At 54.7% G+C, this 16,936-nt stretch overlaps 1 protein-coding gene across 5 annotated transcripts; it reads left to right on the top strand.

Annotated features, from left to right (window-relative positions):
- Positions 1–2,464: 2,464 nt before the first annotated feature.
- LZTS3 (leucine zipper tumor suppressor family member 3) lies at positions 2,465–15,501 on the top strand. 5 transcript variants are annotated; one of them, XM_017944960.3, is made up of 5 exons: positions 2,465–4,624; positions 10,211–10,373; positions 10,978–11,454; positions 11,774–12,637; positions 12,978–15,501. In XM_017944960.3, exons 2-5 carry the CDS (start codon positions 10,302–10,304, stop codon positions 13,674–13,676), a joined length of 2,112 nt encoding a protein of 703 aa, XP_017800449.1. In that variant the 5' UTR covers positions 2,465–4,624; positions 10,211–10,301; the 3' UTR covers positions 13,677–15,501. The 5 variants fall into 5 exon arrangements, with proteins under 5 accessions (XP_017800449.1, XP_009214743.1, XP_009214744.1 ...); XM_009216479.4 differs by lacking the exon at positions 2,465–4,624 and adding an exon at positions 4,764–4,909; XM_009216480.4 differs by lacking the exon at positions 2,465–4,624 and adding an exon at positions 4,777–4,909 and having other exon boundaries at positions 10,211–10,435.
- The last annotated feature ends 1,435 nt before the right edge of the window (positions 15,502–16,936 follow it).

The raw sequence follows: 16,936 nt of genomic DNA on the forward strand, positions 1-16,936 counted from the left end.
GGCTTCAGTTCCCTGCCAGTCTGTAGAATTATTCAAACAAGCCAGTTACCTCCCATACAGGAACCAGGGAGCACCTCACTCTCTTATCACTACAAAGCCTGCCCTCCACAACCCCTGGTGGTTCACTCCATTCCTGAGTGCACCTCCTGTATGGCCCTGCATGGCTTGTGGTGCCCTTTCCCATTGAGTATGTAACTAATGAACTGCAGTAAATCTCACCTGTCCAGTGTCAGGTGTTGTGTTTGGTCACTGCCATCACATGAAAGTGGGAACCCCTCCCTCAGCTATGGGGCAAAGAGGACGTGATTAAAACAAACATTCAAAAGACTAATGATATCCCATGCTGGTGAGGCTGTAGGGAAACAGGAACTCATGTAGCTTTTTTTTTTTTTTGAGATAGCAACTCACTCTCTAGCCCAGGCTGCAGTGTGCAGTGGCATGATGACTGTTCACTGCAGCCACAACCTCCCGAGTTCAGGTGATCCTCCTGCTTCAGCCTCCTGAGTTGCTGGGATTACAGGCACTTGCCACCTCACCCAGCTAATTTTTGTATTTTTAGTAGAGACGGGGCTTCACCATGTTGGCCAGGCTGGTCTCAAACTCCTGACTTCAGGTGATCTGCCCACCTCAGCCTCCCAAAGTGCTGGGATTAAGGCGTGAGCCATTGTGCCTGGCAGGTAATACATAATTCTTCATTTCAACTGTTCTTGGTTAATTGGGAGGATTCTTTTTGGGTACTCATTTTTGACTGATTTTTTTTGGCATCTGTTATGATAATTGTTTCTTTTTCTCATTTGACAAACTCATGGCTTATTAATTTCATATAGAATAATCTACAATTTTATTTTCTTGAATTGTATGTAGGATTTTCCCTCCCGGAACTGATGAACTGATGAGTACGGTTTTCAGTTTTCCTTTCTTCCTATGCTATTATTAGGAATTGGTATAAGGGGAATTGTGGCTTCATAAAATGAAATAGACAGTATTCTATCTTTTCTGGGTTCTGATGCAGATTAGTAGGGTGAAAATTATCTATTCAGTGAGTTTGGGAGATTTCTTCCATTAAACTATCTGAGGCCAGAGCCTTTTTTAAATTTTATTTTATTTTTTTGACACAAGGTCTTGCTCTGTTGCCCAGACTAGAGTGCAGCAGCACGATCATGGCCCATTTGCAGCCTCAACGTCCCAGGCCCAAGCCATTATCCAACCTCAGCCTGCTGAGTAGCTGAGACCACAGGTGTGCACCACTGTGCCTTGCTAATTTTTTTTTTTTTTTTTTTTTTTTTGAGACAGGGTCTCACTCTGTCGCCTAGGCTGGAGTGCAACGGCACGATCTCAGCTCACTGCAACCTCCACCTCCTGGGTTCAAGCGATTCTCTTGCCTCAGCTTCCCGAGTAGCCAGCACTACAGGCATTCACCACCACACTTGGCTAATTTTTGTATTTTTTGGTAAAGATGGGGCTTCACTAATGTTGGCCAGGCTGGTCTCAAACTCCTGACTTCAGGTGATCCACCCGCCTTGGCCTCCCAAAGTGCTGGGATTACAGGAGTAAGCCACCGTGCCCAGCCCAATTTTTAAATTTTTTTGTAGAAACAGGGTCTCCCTATGTTGTCCAAGCTGGTCTTGAACTCCTAGGCTCAAGCCATCCTCCTGCCTTGGCCTCCTAAGGTGTTGAGATTATAGGCGTAAGTAACCATGCCAGCCACCAGAACCTTTTTTGGACATATTTCTTGGATGATGTTTTTAACATCTTTTTTATTCTTGTAATTTTATTTCCCAGAAAATGATCCACTTTATCAAGGTTTTCAGGGCCAGACACAGTGGCTCAGGCCTGTAATCCCAGCACTTTGGAAGGTGGAGGTGGGTGGATCACTTGAGGCCAGGAATTTGAGACCAGCCTGGCCAAAATGGCAAAAACCCTGACTGTACTAAAAATACAAAAAATTAGCTGGGCGTAGTGGTGCACACCTGTAATCCCAGCTACTGAGACTGAGGCACGAGAAGCACTTAAACTGGGAGGTGGAGGTTGCAGGGAGCCAAGATCATGCCACTGCACTCCAGCCTGGGTGACAGAGCAAGACTGTCTCAAAAAACAAACAAACTTGTGTGATCATTAATCAGCAAGTGACAAATCATCTTAAGCAACAAAACAAAACAAAACAAGTATTGATTGGTTCGCTCAGCTGATGAACCGAGATACAAATAGTCTAATCTCAGCGCTTTGGGAGGCCGAGGCGGGCGGATCTCAAGGTCAGGCGTTCGAGACCAGCCTGACCAACATGGTGAAACCCTCTACTAAAAATACTCTACTAAACTCTCTACTAAAAATACAAAAATTAGCCAGGCATGGTGGTGGCATATGCCTGTAATCCCAGCTACTCAGGAGGCTGAGGCAGGAGAATCGCTTGAACCCGGGAGGTGAAGGTTGCAGTGGGCCAAAATTGCGCCATTGCATTCCAGAGGGAGACTCTGTTTCATGAAAAAAAAAAAAAAAGTCTAGTTCATGGTTGCTCTGAAAGAAAGGAAGGTGATTGCATTAGTTATTCATTGAACAGTTACACACTATGCTAGAGTTTGTGTAAATTTTAAGTGAGACTCTGTCTCAAAAAAAGAAAAGTTTTCATATGCATTGGACCAGAGTCAGATATAGATAGTATTCTCTTATTTTCCTGGTGTTCTTTTAAAGATGCAAAACCATATTATTCTATGAAATAGGAATGGAGACTATAAAGAGAGATTAAGTTGAGATCAAGACAGAGGTGGAATGGAAGTTGGCTGAAAGAAAATAAAATCAAACAAGCAGAATCAAATGTCTTATTGGAGAAAATAAACAGTACTCTTGACTCTGAAGAAAATCAAATCCGTAATGGTGAAGAAAAACTTGATATAGTCTCCCAGGGTGCAGAGAAAACAGATTTATTTGACATTGGTGATCCAATGTGATAGTTTTAGAGGACAGGAAAGAAAAAACCCAAATCTTTTCACAGAATGGACAGGAAGAAAACTTTTCTAAGCTGCAAAGAAGACCTCTTTTGTTTCTGGAAAATTAATAGATAAGGTCCATATTGATTTATACTGGCAAAATGTTTGACTTCTGAGGGTAAAGAAAAACCCTTGCAAGCACCAAGCAAACTGCTGACCATAAACAGACAAACCCAGCTTTGCATTTTCAGTGCCAGAAGACAATGAAATAAAGACAAGAGTTTTGAGGGGGAAAGCTTGAGACTCAAGAATCCTATAAACAGGAAATCACTGTAAAGGCATTCTCACCTAGGGCAAAGGCTTAGGAAATACAACATTCCAGAGTCCCCCCTGAAATCGCCAGTCATGTGAGAGATAGGTCCAAACGAGGAATAGAAAAATTAGAATACAAAAAACCGGCAGTGACATTGAAACCAATTAAACAGAGTTGGCAAAAGCCAAAAACAAGGATTGAAAAAGAATGTGGCTTAAAAAAAAAGTGTAAACAAAAGCTAGGTCTGTTGTCCTGATTAAGTGGACAAATATAAGTAGTGAGGGCGGCAGGTAGGAGGCAGAAAAGCACATTACATTTCTTATGACATAAAGGGGAATATAAAAACGAATTATTTGTCACTGACTTTACTAATTTGTGAAATGTGAACTATTTTCATTTGATTAAAGGCAGTCGCGAGAAGAATTAAAAACACTTTCTGCCTTGAAAATCACGATAGAAAATAAAAGCAAATGTGGGAAAATTCAGAAAACAGGAATAAATAAAAACTAGAGAATACAAAGTCGTAAGACCAAACACGACACCTGTAAACAGCAGAGACGTAATGCGTTAAATCCCAGCCACAGTAGAGACTGCAGTTCTTAGGACAGACCCTGGTGCCTCCAGGCCTTTGCTAGTGCTAAACTCTCGGCCAGGCTTGTTTCCCCACCCTATTCAAGGCTGAGGCCTCAATTCAAGGCCGACTTTCTCCTCCCGGCAGTCCTCCCGGGCCGCCCTAGGCTGAGTGAGCACTCCCCACAGTGAACGCTGCCGGCGCGGGCGAGGCCGGTGCTCTAGGTCCGGGACAAAGTCCCCACCTCAATCCCTCTCACCCCGGATTGCAGCGTGTGGTCTGGGGCCACGCGTTACGCCAGGCGCGGGACAGGGTGAAAGCGTTCAATCCTGCTGGGGTATAATGTGCATTTTTTCCCCGTCGCACCTTCCAGACGGTGATCCAGTGTGAGCAGCAAGTTTCAAATCGTCTCCGTTTGATCACGAACGGAGTTTACTGCCCTTCGACGCCTCCTGCACGACAGCCCGTGGTCCTCGCGCCCGGGCGGGTCGTTTCTCGGCCGGGTGGATCCACCCGCGACGATTCGTCCCGACCCCACCTAGCGGACTTGCAAGGTCCAAAGGCGTCCGCTGGGAGGCCGCGTCCCGAAGAGCTGGCGCGGGAGAGGAATGGGGCTCGGGGCTCGGAGTCGGGAGCCCCTTCACCCAAGCAAGAGGAGCTCCTCCCCCTCTTCCTAGACGTGGGATTCAGCGAGGGCGCGGTTCCATTGGATTTGTTGCAGAGGAACGACTGGGCCTAAACCCAAGCCCAAGGGCCTGGGGGGTAACGAGCGATGACCAGAGGGGATTGTGACTGTCTTGCCGCGCCCTAGAGAGGGTGAGGCGGAGGGGTCCCACGCGCGGGCGGGGCGCAGCGACGAAGGGGTTAAGGCGCCTCGCCCCGCCCCAGCCCGGACATTGGCTGTCCCGGGGGGCGTGGCCGGAGGGCGGGCTCGCGTTTGCCGCAGCCGCTGGTGGGCGGGGCTCGGGAGGGGAGCAGGAGGGGCGCGGAGCGGAGCCGGGCCCGCGCCGCGCGCCCCGCCGGGCGTGCTTCGGGCTGCGCCAGCGAGCCGGGCCGGTGGCGCCCGTGTCGGAGACCCCGCGCCGGACCCTGAGGCAGCGAGTAAGTGAGGCAGGCCCATCGTGGCATCCCTCCCGGCTCCGACCTGCCGCCGTGCCTGCTGCACTGCGCGGCATGTCAGACCTGACCCGGACTGGGTAGGGGACGCGTCCCGCTGCTGGGGTCCCAATGGGGAGGGGAGCGGAGAGGAGGCGGATGATGTCATGGATGCTTCGCCCGGCCTGGGAGGAGGTGGCGGCCAGAGGGGGTGCGGCTCGGATTATGTCACCTCTTCCCTCTGCGCCCCGCCCCCCGGGGCCACACGCGTTGGTGGGGAGCCTGGGGAGGTGCGGGCGGGATTTCCCCCATCGCAGGGACTCCTAGGTCCTGTGGCCTGTGGCTGGGGTCTCTATCAGTTGGCTCTGCGGGCCATGGGCTGCTGGTGAATGGCGACCCCCCCACCCCCAGCAGAAGCTCGTGTGTGCGCGCGTGTGTGTGCTCGGGGTGGAGGGGGCGCTCTCGGCCCCCTCAGTCCGGAAACACCGGCTTCATCAGAGCCAGTAGCTAGGTGATGGGCCCATTCTGCCGCCAGTGCTTAGGCCACCGAGGGAAGATGGATCTCCCCTTACTCATCCCAACCAAGAAGTTCTGGATATCTCTGCACCCCAAAAGCCCTGCAGTGCCCCCAGATCCCTTTCCTCCCTCCGTCCTGCTTCCTGGAAACCCCTTCTGCTCCCCCTGCCCAGATTCACTGCCTCTTTGCATTGCCCATAACTAGCATTCCCACAGGCATTTGCCCTGCATTTCTTTGGTGCAGGGCCCAGAGATCCCCAGGACTCTGCCATCTGTGCCCCTGGGAAACCTACAGGCCAGACATGGGGATGCCTCAGAGTGAAATCTCCCTGGAGTGACCTGAGCCAAGTGCTCCAAGACGCCCCCTCGGGTGGGTAGAGATCAGGGATGCTGTCCTGAGGCCAGCCTTTGGACTGGTCTAGAAGCATGTAGGATGGTCACAGAGAGCTGGCAAGAGCTTGTGTGTGAAGTAGAGAGGGGCTCAGGTCAGGGGAGATAGAGGAGGGGCATCAGGAGAGGCCTTGGGGACCCTGCTGCAAGCTGTACTCTTGTTCTGGGGACCAAGAGGAATACCAGGTGTTTCACCCATTATACATTTACTTCTTAAAATGCCTGCAAGGTAAGTGTGAGAACTCGAGGTGAAATTACCTGCATGAGGTTGCACTGCTAATCAGTCCAGCTGGGATTTACACTTGGAGCTGATGCTGCCAGAACTCTGTCTACTGCACTTGATCCTGCTCGTGGAAGGATTTGGACAGAGCAGGGGCAAGATCAGCTTTGCCCTTTAGAAGGAGTTCCCTGGCAGCTGCCTGGGGGAGGGAGTGCAGGAGAAGAAAGTCCATTGAGGAGCCCCCAGCAGGGGTGCTGGATGGAGGGGCTGGCTAGAGATTTTTAGGAGATAGAATGGTCTGGGGTTGGGGCCTCTGAGACACCAAGTGTTCCTAGCTTTGGGAGAGACACAGGTTGGGGGGTGGGTTGGAGGTACCTATACATGTAACTCTTAGGTAGAGTCCGTTTGGCACCTTCATGACGCTAATACTGTGTATAATGCCCCAGGCACTGAGGGCTGAGGTGACAGAGATCGAGGCAGTTGGACAACAGGCTGTCATCCCAGGGTGGTGCACTGATGCCAGGAGGCTGCCTTTGCAGACCATGCTCAGTTACCTGGGCCAGTTCAGGACCTTTCCTCTTGGTTCAGTTCCTGCTTATCAGGGAAACATCCTCTTCCTTGTCCTGCCAGTGCCCTACTGGGATTTTGTGGAAAGAAGCTGCAGCAGCCAAAGCTTGGGAGAGACAAGGGGCAGGGCATGTTTGCAAGGGGTTAACCATGACAGGTTAAAATTACAACAAGAAGCTCTTTAGAGAGTGAGGCTCCAGAGAGATCTTCTGTGGGTTGATAGTCAAGCATTCCCCAGGTAGAGCACAGAGAAAGGAGGCTCAGGACAATGGTCCTGGAAACTTGTTTCCATCCACGACTTGAGGCATCTGAGACTTGCTGGGGACTACACACACTCTAGAGAAACAGTAGGGCAGAGTGGCATATGACCAGCCCCAACCTATGCTCAGGTTATCCTTTCCCGGATTTCAGGGAAGGTAGTACTACATGTTTGTATTGCCCCTTATAGTTTACAAAGCACCTTCCCAAACATTATACCCTGTCACTCAAGATCAACATGATCACTGTTGAGGTTTATTCCTGCCCAGATCCAGGTCTCTGGTGCAGCCACCTTGCTTTCCCCTTGCCTAGATCTTTCATCCCACTATTGGCGCCTTCCCTCAGCATATTAACACTCAGGTTTCTACCATGGTTAATTTTAAAATTAAAAAAGCCCTTGAATCTCAAACCTCCTTAAATGACTGCCTTCTCTTTCAGCAGGAACTCTGCCATGTCTTTCTCTGCACTCCTCTAACCTTGTGGACTGCCTTTGTTTTGTACCACGTTTTTGTTCTGTTTTGTTTGTTTGAGAGGGAGTCTTGCTCTGTCACCCATGCTGGAGTGCAGTGGCGCGATCTTGGCTCACTGCAACCTCCACCTCCTGGGTTCAAGCGATTCTCCCACCTCTGCCTCCCGAGTAGCTGAGATTACAGGCATGCACCACCACACCCAGCCAATTTTTTTGTATTTTTAGTAGAGACAGGGTTTTGCCCTGTTGGTCAGGCTGGTCTCGAACTCCTGACCTTAGGGGATTCACCTGTCTTGGGCCTCCCTAAGTGCTAGGATTACAAGCGTGAGCCACCGCCCTGGCCTATTTTTTTTTTTTTTTTTTTTGACATAGTCTCGCTTTGTCTCCCAGGATGGAGTGCAGTGGCATGATCTCTGCTCACTGCAACTTCTGCCTCCTGGGTTCCAGTGATTCTCCCACCTCAACCTCCTGAGTAGCCGGGATTGCAGGCGTGCACTACTATGCCCAGCTAATTTTTTGTATTTTTAGTAGAGACAGGGTTTCACCACGTTGGCCAGGCTGGTCTTGAACTCCTGACCTCAAGTGATTTGCCTGCCTTGGCCTCCCAAAGTGCTGAGATTACAAGCGTGAGCCACCACATCCGGCACTTGTACCACTTTTCTGAAACCATTCTGACATAGACGTTGGTGATGTCTTCAGACCAGCTCCTAAATCCTCAGCACACTCTCCAATCCCAATGTTACCTGGCCCTGTTATTTTTGACACTGGAAACTGTCCCCATATTCTTGAATCCCCTCAATCTTGGCCTTCAGGGCCCACTTTCTCCTGGCCTTCTTCCTGCTCCCAGAGTGCCTCCCAGACTTCTGGGGCTTTGCTCCCTGGCCCAGTGCGGGACCCCACCCTCAGCACCCTTGAAAACTGATGATGTCAATTTCTCTCCATCTAGTGCTTTTTTTTTTTTTTTTTTTTTTTTAAGACAAAGTCTCGCTCTGTCACCCAGGCAGGAGTACAGTGGTGCAATCATAGCTCACTGAAACCTCTGCCTCCTGGGTTCAAGGGATTCTCGTGCCTCAGCCTCCCAAGTACCTAGGATTACAGGAATGCACACCACGCCCAGCTAATTTTTCTATTTTTAGTAGAGATGGGGATCCACCAAGTTGGCCAGGCTGGTCTGAACTTGGCTTCAAGTAATCTGCCCACCTTGGCCTCCCAAAGTGCTGGGATTACAGGCATGAGCCACCTTGCCTGGTCTCCATTTACTGCTTGAGAGGTATCTTTCTCTGATATTTCCCAAAGCAACTATTTTCCCCAAGCAGTCTCGCTCTATCATGTTAAGAGTGTCGCACCCACCCTGGTGCCCAGTCCAGAGTTCTCCCTTGTCCCCACGACCTGACCTCGTCTGTATGAAATTTTGCCAGTTCTTTCCCAAACCCTGCCCAGGCTTTCCTACTGGTTCCAAGCCTCAGGCCTTTCAGCCTTCATCCTCTCAGTCCGCAGCTGCTCCCCACATTGCACCCAGAGATGGCAAGGGAAGGGGGCCATGCTTAAGGTAGGAGGGGGTTGCGGGGCTGAGGCATAGCGGGCTGGAGTATGCTGGGGAGTAGAGGCAGAGCAGGGACTAGAGTGAGGCCAGAGAGGGACCCAAGGCACAAAGGGAAGGAGGCTATCACTCTCAGGGTTGTGCACTTGCTGATTGCACCCTTCATTTGGCTCTCTGTCCTCATCCTAGTCTTGGCCCTTGCTTATGGGGACAGACAGGTCCAAGGGAGTAGGGTGGCAAAGTGCTCTTCTCCACACCTGTGGGAACAGATGCTGAGTATGGAATTCTACAAAGACAGTGGACAAGCTTGGTAGTGAACTTTCCAACAACCTAGAGCTCTCATTCCTGGTGTAGGGGCCAGAAGACTCCTGAAGGACAACAGTTTTGTCAGGTTCCCTTGGTTTGGGCCAAGGATACAGCATTAGAACCCTGATGCCGTATCCTTGGTCTGGGCCAAGGATAGGGCATCTGGGTAGAAGATGGTCTGTGGGGCCATCGGGTGCCATGTGGACCCCTTAACTTCATAGGGAAGGAGGGCTCCCTGCCTGGTTTATGCAGGGTGTAGTGGGAAAAGGCCTGAAGGGCACCCCCTTCCATTTCCCACACACTTATTTGAGGGTCTAACCCGAGGCAGACACTGCCTAGTGCTCCTGCCCGGCTGCATTATGCAGATCTCTGGGGCAGGTGTTCCCAGGTGCGAACTTGAGACAAAGGAACGAGGAAGCAGGGCCTCCCTGAGCACAGGTAACCCGAGGCCTGGCTCCCACTGCGCCTGTGGGCCGGCCTTGGGGGAGGGGGACGCACACCCACAGAAGGGCTCAGAGGGTTTCATGGTAAGCTGAACAGGGTCAAGGTCCACAGGGAGCGAGAGAGGGGAGTAATCCAGGAAGTCTTCCTGGTGGCAGTGAATTCTTAGCGGGGTTCGGCAAGCGCAGGATCCTCGGGGGCGCTGCAGGGTGCGCGGCCCCTCCCCTCCCCTCCCCCCCCCCCCCCCCCCCCGTGGGAAACGCAGGCCCGGAGGGAGGCTCCGTCAGCGCCAGCAGCTGGCGCCACTGCGTCCCCTGCCCCGGCCTCAGCCAGCCCTGGGACCTCTGCAGAGGACTGATCCCGGGAAGGGGGCCCTGTCTTAAGACCTTGGGGCGGGCAGGCCTGCCACCTACTGCAGCCGCGGCCCCCATCCGTCCGCGGGGGACAGGGCGTGCCCTTGGCGGCGCCCACCCGCGACCCAGATGCGCACCGCCTACCCACCCTCCCCAAGACTCCCGTTTCCTCAGGCGCTCGCCGCCTCGGGGCGCCTGGCACGCGGCAGCCCCGCAAGGTAGGTCCTTCATTCCTCCCATTTCGCAGAGGAGAAAACTGCAGTCCGGGATGGCTCAGTCGGCCCCTCCAAAGCTGCGCAGCTGGTTCGGGCCGAGCCCCGACTGCGAGAGTGAGGCACATGGCCTCTGCAGACCGGGCCTCGGAGGGTCCCAGGCTTGAGGACCCGTCAGCCCCTCAACCCTTTGGAAAGGCAAGGAGAGAAGCCTGCGCTGGTAGTGAGCTTCCACTTCTGCCCTGACTGCAACACCTTAGGTTAGGGGGCTGGGAAGGACCCCCACCCTCAATTTTTGGATAGGAGTGTATTTCTCTCCCTCCCCTATCTTCTGAGGTTGGTTCCCTGTTGGATTCAGGTACTGCTCTCCCCTTCCAACCCCATTTCCCCAGCCCGTGAGGTTCGGATGTTAGGGTCCCAGACCCAGGATAAAGAACCCCAAAATTCTGGGGTTGCAGCAAAAAGTTGAGAGGGTCACTGAACCTGGGAAGCTCATGGCAGAGGTGGGGCTAACGCAGAATTTTAGGAATGGAATGCTGAGCTGAGCTGAGCAACGGCTGGGGGCTAGGTGCATGGAGCCCTGGGGGTTGGGCTTTATCAGGTGGGCAACAGGCAACCCCCATTCCCAAGTTCTCTCTTTTATCCCAGCCCTATTCCTTCACCTTGGATGCCTGAGGACTTTTTGTACCCATTGTAGGGAAGGGGACACTGAGGGGCAGAGTGGTGCTGGGTTGACTTGGCTGGGGTGGTGGGAGTAGGAGTAGGGTCTTACCTATTTCTGCCTTCCTACCTGTGCCCACAGTGCCCCCCTGGCTTAGTCATGGCGAAGCTGGAGACACTGCCTGTGCGCGCTGACCCAGGGCGGGATCCTCTCCTGGCCTTTGCCCCACGGCCCTCCGAGCTTGGACCCCCGGACCCCCGCCTGGCCATGGGTAGCGTGGGCAGTGGGGTGGCCCATGCCCAGGAATTTGCCATGAAGAGCGTGGGTACCCGCACAGGGGGAGGGGGCAGCCAGGGCAGTTTCCCTGGCACTCGAGGCAGTGGCAGTGGGGCCAGCAGGGAGAGGCCAGGCCGCTACCCCTCAGAGGACAAGGGTCTCGCCAACTCCCTCTACCTCAATGGCGATCTGCGGGGCAGTGACCACACTGATGTCTGTGGCAACGTGGTTGGCAGTAGCGGTGGCAGCAGCAGCAGTGGTGGCAGTGACAAGGCGCCACCGCAATATCGTGAGCCCAGCCACCCACCCAAGCTCCTGGCCACCTCTGGCAAGCTAGACCAGGTCAGCCTTTTTCTGGGGGTGGGAGGCAACCCAGAGAGGAAGGCAAAGTGGGCCTTCTTGGAGGTTGGGTTGTAGGGGCAGGATGGAGGCTGGGCTGGGGAGTCATGGACTGGGGACCTGGGGCCAAGTCTAGCGGGTGGATCAAGGACAGAGATCTGGCATTGGGGAGCCATGGGGTAGAACCCCAGATGGGGGACCTCAGGATGGAGATCCAGTAGGGGTGGGAGGTGGGGCTGGACAAGTCTCGGCCAGAGGGAAGAGCCTGGGCCAAGCCCAAGGCCTCATCCTGATGCCCAGCCCCTTCCTGCCTTTCCTACAGTGCTCAGAACCACTAGTTCGGCCATCGGCCTTCAAGCCTGTCGTACCCAAGAATTTCCACTCCATGCAGAATTTGTGCCCCCCGCAGACCAATGGGACTCCTGAGGGACGACAGGGCCCTGGTGGCCTCAAAGGCGGACTGGACAAGTCCCGGACCATGACTCCAGCGGGCGGGAGTGGGAGTGGCCTCTCAGACTCAGGCCGGAACTCCCTCACCAGCTTGCCCACCTACAGCTCCAGCTACAGCCAGCACCTGGCGCCCCTCAGTGCCTCCACCAGCCACATTAACCGCATTGGCACTGCCAGCTATGGTAGTGGTAGTGGCGGCAGCAGTGGTGGGGGGTCGGGCTACCAGGACCTGGGGACCTCCGATAGTGGACGGGCCTCCAGCAAGAGTGGATCATCATCATCCATGGGGCGGCCAGGCCACCTGGGCTCTGGGGAGGGTGGAGGTGGAGGCCTACCTTTCGCGGCCTGCTCACCGCCCTCGCCCAGTGCACTCATCCAGGAGCTGGAGGAGCGCCTGTGGGAGAAGGAGCAGGAGGTGGCAGCTCTGCGGCGCAGCCTGGAGCAGAGCGAGGCGGCGGTGGCCCAGGTACTGGAGGAGCGTCAGAAGGCGTGGGAGCGGGAGCTGGCCGAGCTGCGGCAGGGCTGCAGTGGGAAGCTACAGCAGGTGGCCCGCCGTGCCCAGCGTGCCCAGCAGGGCCTACAGCTGCAGGTGCTGCGTCTGCAGCAGGACAAGAAGCAGCTGCAGGAGGAGGCAGCCCGGCTGATGCGGCAGCGGGAAGAGCTGGAGGATAAGGTGGCCGCCTGCCAGAAGGAGCAGGCAGACTTCCTGCCCCGGATGGAGGAAACTAAGTGGGAGGTGCGGGCTGGGGATCTGGGCCTCCCCCCTTTGCCTCCCTTCTGTTCCTCTGGGAAACCCCAGGGCATTTGCCCCTCACTATCATAAGGGGGTGGGGGGTGGTGAAAGGAGCAGGGAGGACAAAATCAACTGGCAGTGCCTGTGAGGACCAGAGGCCATCCCCTGGGTGAGACATGTCCATCTTGAGTCCAGGCAGGTAACCCGGTGCGTCGCTGCGGATGAGGGGCTGAGCCAGCAGCCCCAGGAAGCTTGGTGCCCCTGGCTTCAGATCTGGTAGCTGGGTTGGGGTGAGCAGAGCTCTGCCTTTACCTGGCTTCTCCTCTCACCTGTTCCTGCCCAGGTGTGCCAGAAGGCTGGTGAGATCTCCCTCCTGAAGCAGCAGCTGAAGGACTCGCAGGCGGATGTGTCGCAGAAGTTGAGTGAGATCGTGGGACTGCGCTCACAGCTGCGGGAAGGCCGGGCCTCGCTTCGGGAGAAGGAGGAGCAGCTGCTCAGCCTGCGGGACTCCTTCAGCAGCAAGCAGGCCAGCCTGGAGCTGGGCGAGGGCGAGCTGCCTGCTGCCTGCCTCAAGCCGGCGCTGACCCCCGTGGACCCGGCCGAGCCACAGGATGCTTTGGCCACCTGCGAGAGCGACGAGGCTAAGATGCGCCGTCAGGCCGGGGTGGCCGCTGCCGCCTCCTTGGTTTCCGTGGACGGGGAGGCGGAGGCTGGTGGGGAGAGCGGGACGCGGGCCCTGCGGCGGGAGGTGGGGCGGCTGCAGGCCGAGCTGGCGGCTGAGCGGCGGGCCCGGGAGCGCCAGGGTGCCAGCTTCGCCGAGGAGCGCCGCGTGTGGCTGGAGGAGAAGGAGAAGGTGATCGAGTACCAGAAGCAGCTGCAGCTGAGCTACGTGGAGATGTACCAGCGCAACCAGCAGCTGGAGCGCCGGCTGCGGGAGCGTGGGGCCGCAGGGGGTGCGAGCACGCCCACTCCCCAGCATGGCGAGGAGAAGAAGGCCTGGACCCCCTCCCGCCTCGAGCGCATTGAGTCCACAGAAATCTGATCGACCTGGGCACTCGGCCTATTGACAAATGTCCTGTCAAAAGGCCACAGTCCCCAGGGTCCCCTACCCTCCATCTCCCCCATAGACCCCGTATCCCCAGACCAAAGAGGTTCTCTAAGCAGCTGTGACCAGGTTCCTCCCTCCCCACCTGCCCTTCCAGCTCCAGCACTGCCCCCGTGGCAGCCCACTTGGACCCTCCTAAAAGGAGGGAATAGGGGGAGGGCAGGATGAGCAGGGGCAATCCTAGGTGGTGGGGGAGTCATGCTCCCTTTCTTGGCACCCTCTTGTTGGAGATGGAGGCAGCAGGCCTGCAGTGCCATAAGGTGCCCCAGTCCTTCTGGGGGTCAGGGCTGCTACTGTTGGGCCACCCTGTGTCCAGTGATGCTCTCTGTGCTCACCTCCTAGGCCAAGGAGCCTGAGGGGGCCTGCACTGGGTTTGCTGAGACTGACAGACCCTGGGCTCCAGACCTCTCTCCCTCCTACAGTGCTCTCCCTCCCTGGGCAGATTGGCAGGACAAGTGGGAGCAGATGGCCTGCCTTTGGTTGAGAGGGCTACCTGCCCAGCCCCTCCCCCCAAGATCTCTTGGGCTCAGGCCTCAGAGCCTGGCCTGGTCGTGAGTGTGTGTCCCTGTGTGTGTGTTGCGGGAGGGGAGGACTGGGGCTGGAAGTCCGGCACCCAGGGAAGATCTGTCCTCCTGTTCTTGGAAAGGGTTGCCTGATGGCTTCTCGGCTCTACCCTCGCCCTTCTGGCCAGGATCCCGCAGGGCAACAGCCCCATCTGCTTGGCTGACCCCACACCCAGGGCCACTGTCCGGCTCCAATACAGCTATTAAGTACTACCTGCCTCTCAGGCACTCTCCTCACCCAGTTTCTGAGGTCAGACGAGTGTCTGCAATGTCTTCCCGCACTCTATTCCCCCAGCCTCTTTCTGCTTTCATGCTCAGCACATCATCTTCCTAGGCAGCCTCTTCCCCAAAGTCTCACCTTTTCTTCCAGTAGAAAATTCTGCTTGACTTTTGGTGCACTGCCCACTTCCCAGCTCCACTGGCCCAAGTCTAAGCCGGAGGCCCTTGTTTTGGGGGTAGGGGGAGAGTTGGATGTGATTGCCCTTGAAGAACAAGGCTGACCTGAGAGGTTCCTGGTGCCCTAAGGTGGCTCAGCATCTACCCAGGGTAGGCCTGGCATGAGGGGTTAGGTCAGCCGACGTCAGCTACTTCTCTTGGGGCCCTCTCAGAGTCCATCACCCCAAGACAGGAAGGGAAAAGCAAATTTCTAATTCACCAGCAATAAAAATTGGAGGAGGCTTGGCCCTCAGCCCTTGTATTTCTCTCTTTTTCACTCTCTCTTCCTCCCACCCCCAGGACTGAGTTTTGGGGGGCAAGGTGGAGAGAGCTGGCAACTACTGTGAGCAAGTCCCCTAGCCCCTGACCAGCCTCCTCCCATGACTGGTGACTGTTTAATGAGCTGTGCATCCCCCACAAAAACATGAGTGCCCCTCTGTGTGGCCTCTGACCCTTTGCACAGCCCTTCTGGGTGGTCCTCACCAGGTCTCTGAGCTGGGTGGGAGGCCATCCTGGCAACCACTGCCCATTCCATTCACCCCTCACTGTACCTGCCCTAGAACCTGGGCCTAGGCCACAGGGGCAGGGAGAAGAGAAGGCATTAGTAAGAAAAAACTAGAAAAAAATATGAACAGACTTAGCTTTGGGACGTCCAACCACAAAAGAAATTATATATAAATATATATAAATATATATCTCTACCATATGTGATGGAAAGACTTTTTGTTTTCCTTTCCCAAAGAAATAAAATGGAAAAAGCCTCTCGAGTGGTATTCTTTGGCCTGTTTATGTCTTTGCAGGTGTGGGAGGTGAGGCCCGGGTGGGGGATGGAGGCAAAGCTGGAGTAAACAGATTTCCCAGAGGAGGCATGAGACTGGAGGTGCTCACTGGGCCATGCTAGGAGGTTGGCCCAAAGCCCAAGCTCTGCCACGTTGCCTGGGAAGAGTTGTGGTGCCACGTATCTGCCCAGTGGGGCTTTCTCTTCAGCTCACACCGTTGTCAAAGGGGTTTCAAGCTCGTTCCAGCTCAGAATCTGGACACTAAGCTGCTAGCCAGAAAGCAGATGATGTAGGACAGCTAGATGCAGCCTGCGGTCGTCTAAGCCACCATACAGCAACTGGTAGATGTTTGCGGGTTGAATGGATAGAAGTGAAGAATGGGAATAGGTTTGCAATTAATGGTGAAGCCCCGAAGGCAAAAGGGACCCAAGCATGCTGCACAGCAGAGAGCTTCCCTTTACAACAATTCCTCTGTCATCCTCTCAAAGCACCACAATCAAGAATGCATTCTGTTGTAAGTAACACAAAGGACCTCAAAGAGTGGTTTATTTTTCCCCAACCTGACAAGAAATCTGGAGGTGGGTGTCATGGTTGTTGGATCATCGGGGACCTAGATTTTCATCCTCCCACTGTCCCATCCTTAGCATGTTATTCCCTCCTTACCACAAAGTGGCTGCCACAGCTCCATGAAGGCATTGAGGCTGCCCCACTTTATCATGAAAGTAAAAGCTTTCCCAGAGCCCTCCCAGGACCCTTCCCTTTAAGTCCTGTTGGCCAGAACTGAGTCACATGCTCCTCCCACTTCAAGGGAGAATGGGAAATTGAGCATTACAAAGAGAAAAGGATTGTCATGGCTGCCTGGGAACAAACATGGTTCATTCCTTGGGGGTAGGCACTCTGCTTTCTTTGGGTTCTACTGGCAAGGACAGAGTCATAACAATGATTAGTGTTTGCCCTGGTCTGGCCTGAATGAGAGAACCCTCCCTAAGCAGTGGTGTCTGCCGTCTGGAGCTCCAGATATTCAAACAGCGCTGTCTCCAGAGATCAGGAGTTGGGATGCCAGGCTTGCCCCTCCTTGCAGGGACGTGTTCTCCCTACATTGATTTTGTCTTCCCAACAGGATAGTGCCCTGGAGGGAGCATGATTTCTCAGCTCTCCTTCACCCCGCTTAGGAGGTGTGGACTGGTAGAGCCAAGGCATTGACAGGATATGAAGACCCTGATCAGCATATCTCAAGTGCCCTCAGGAATGGCAGCCGGGGGCCAGGCCTTTCTGATAGGTAGAGGCTTAGTAGAGTCTCTTTCTTGTCTAGGTACCTGTACTGACAGCTGTGTCAGTATATGTACCCAGTAGGACCCAGCCCTCCTTCTTAGGGTGGTGGAGAGTCGCCCTGGCTCATGCTCCATAGCTCTGGCCTCCC

Source organism: Papio anubis, chromosome 16 (genome assembly GCF_008728515.1).
Source record: "Papio anubis isolate 15944 chromosome 16, Panubis1.0, whole genome shotgun sequence".
Taxonomy (NCBI): domain Eukaryota; kingdom Metazoa; phylum Chordata; class Mammalia; order Primates; family Cercopithecidae; genus Papio; species Papio anubis.

Excerpts from the sequence above, each read along its gene's own strand:
- LZTS3 (XM_017944960.3), top strand. The coding sequence starts at position 10,302 with ATGGCCTCTGCAGACCGGGCCTCGGAGGGTCCCAGGCTTGAGGACCCG. Across the intron at positions 10,374-10,977 it reads CCCCTCAACCCTTTGGAAAG|TGCCCCCCTGGCTTAGTCAT; the intron begins GCAAGGAGAGAA and ends CTGTGCCCACAG. Across the intron at positions 12,638-12,977 it reads TGGAGGAAACTAAGTGGGAG|GTGTGCCAGAAGGCTGGTGA; the intron begins GTGCGGGCTGGG and ends GTTCCTGCCCAG.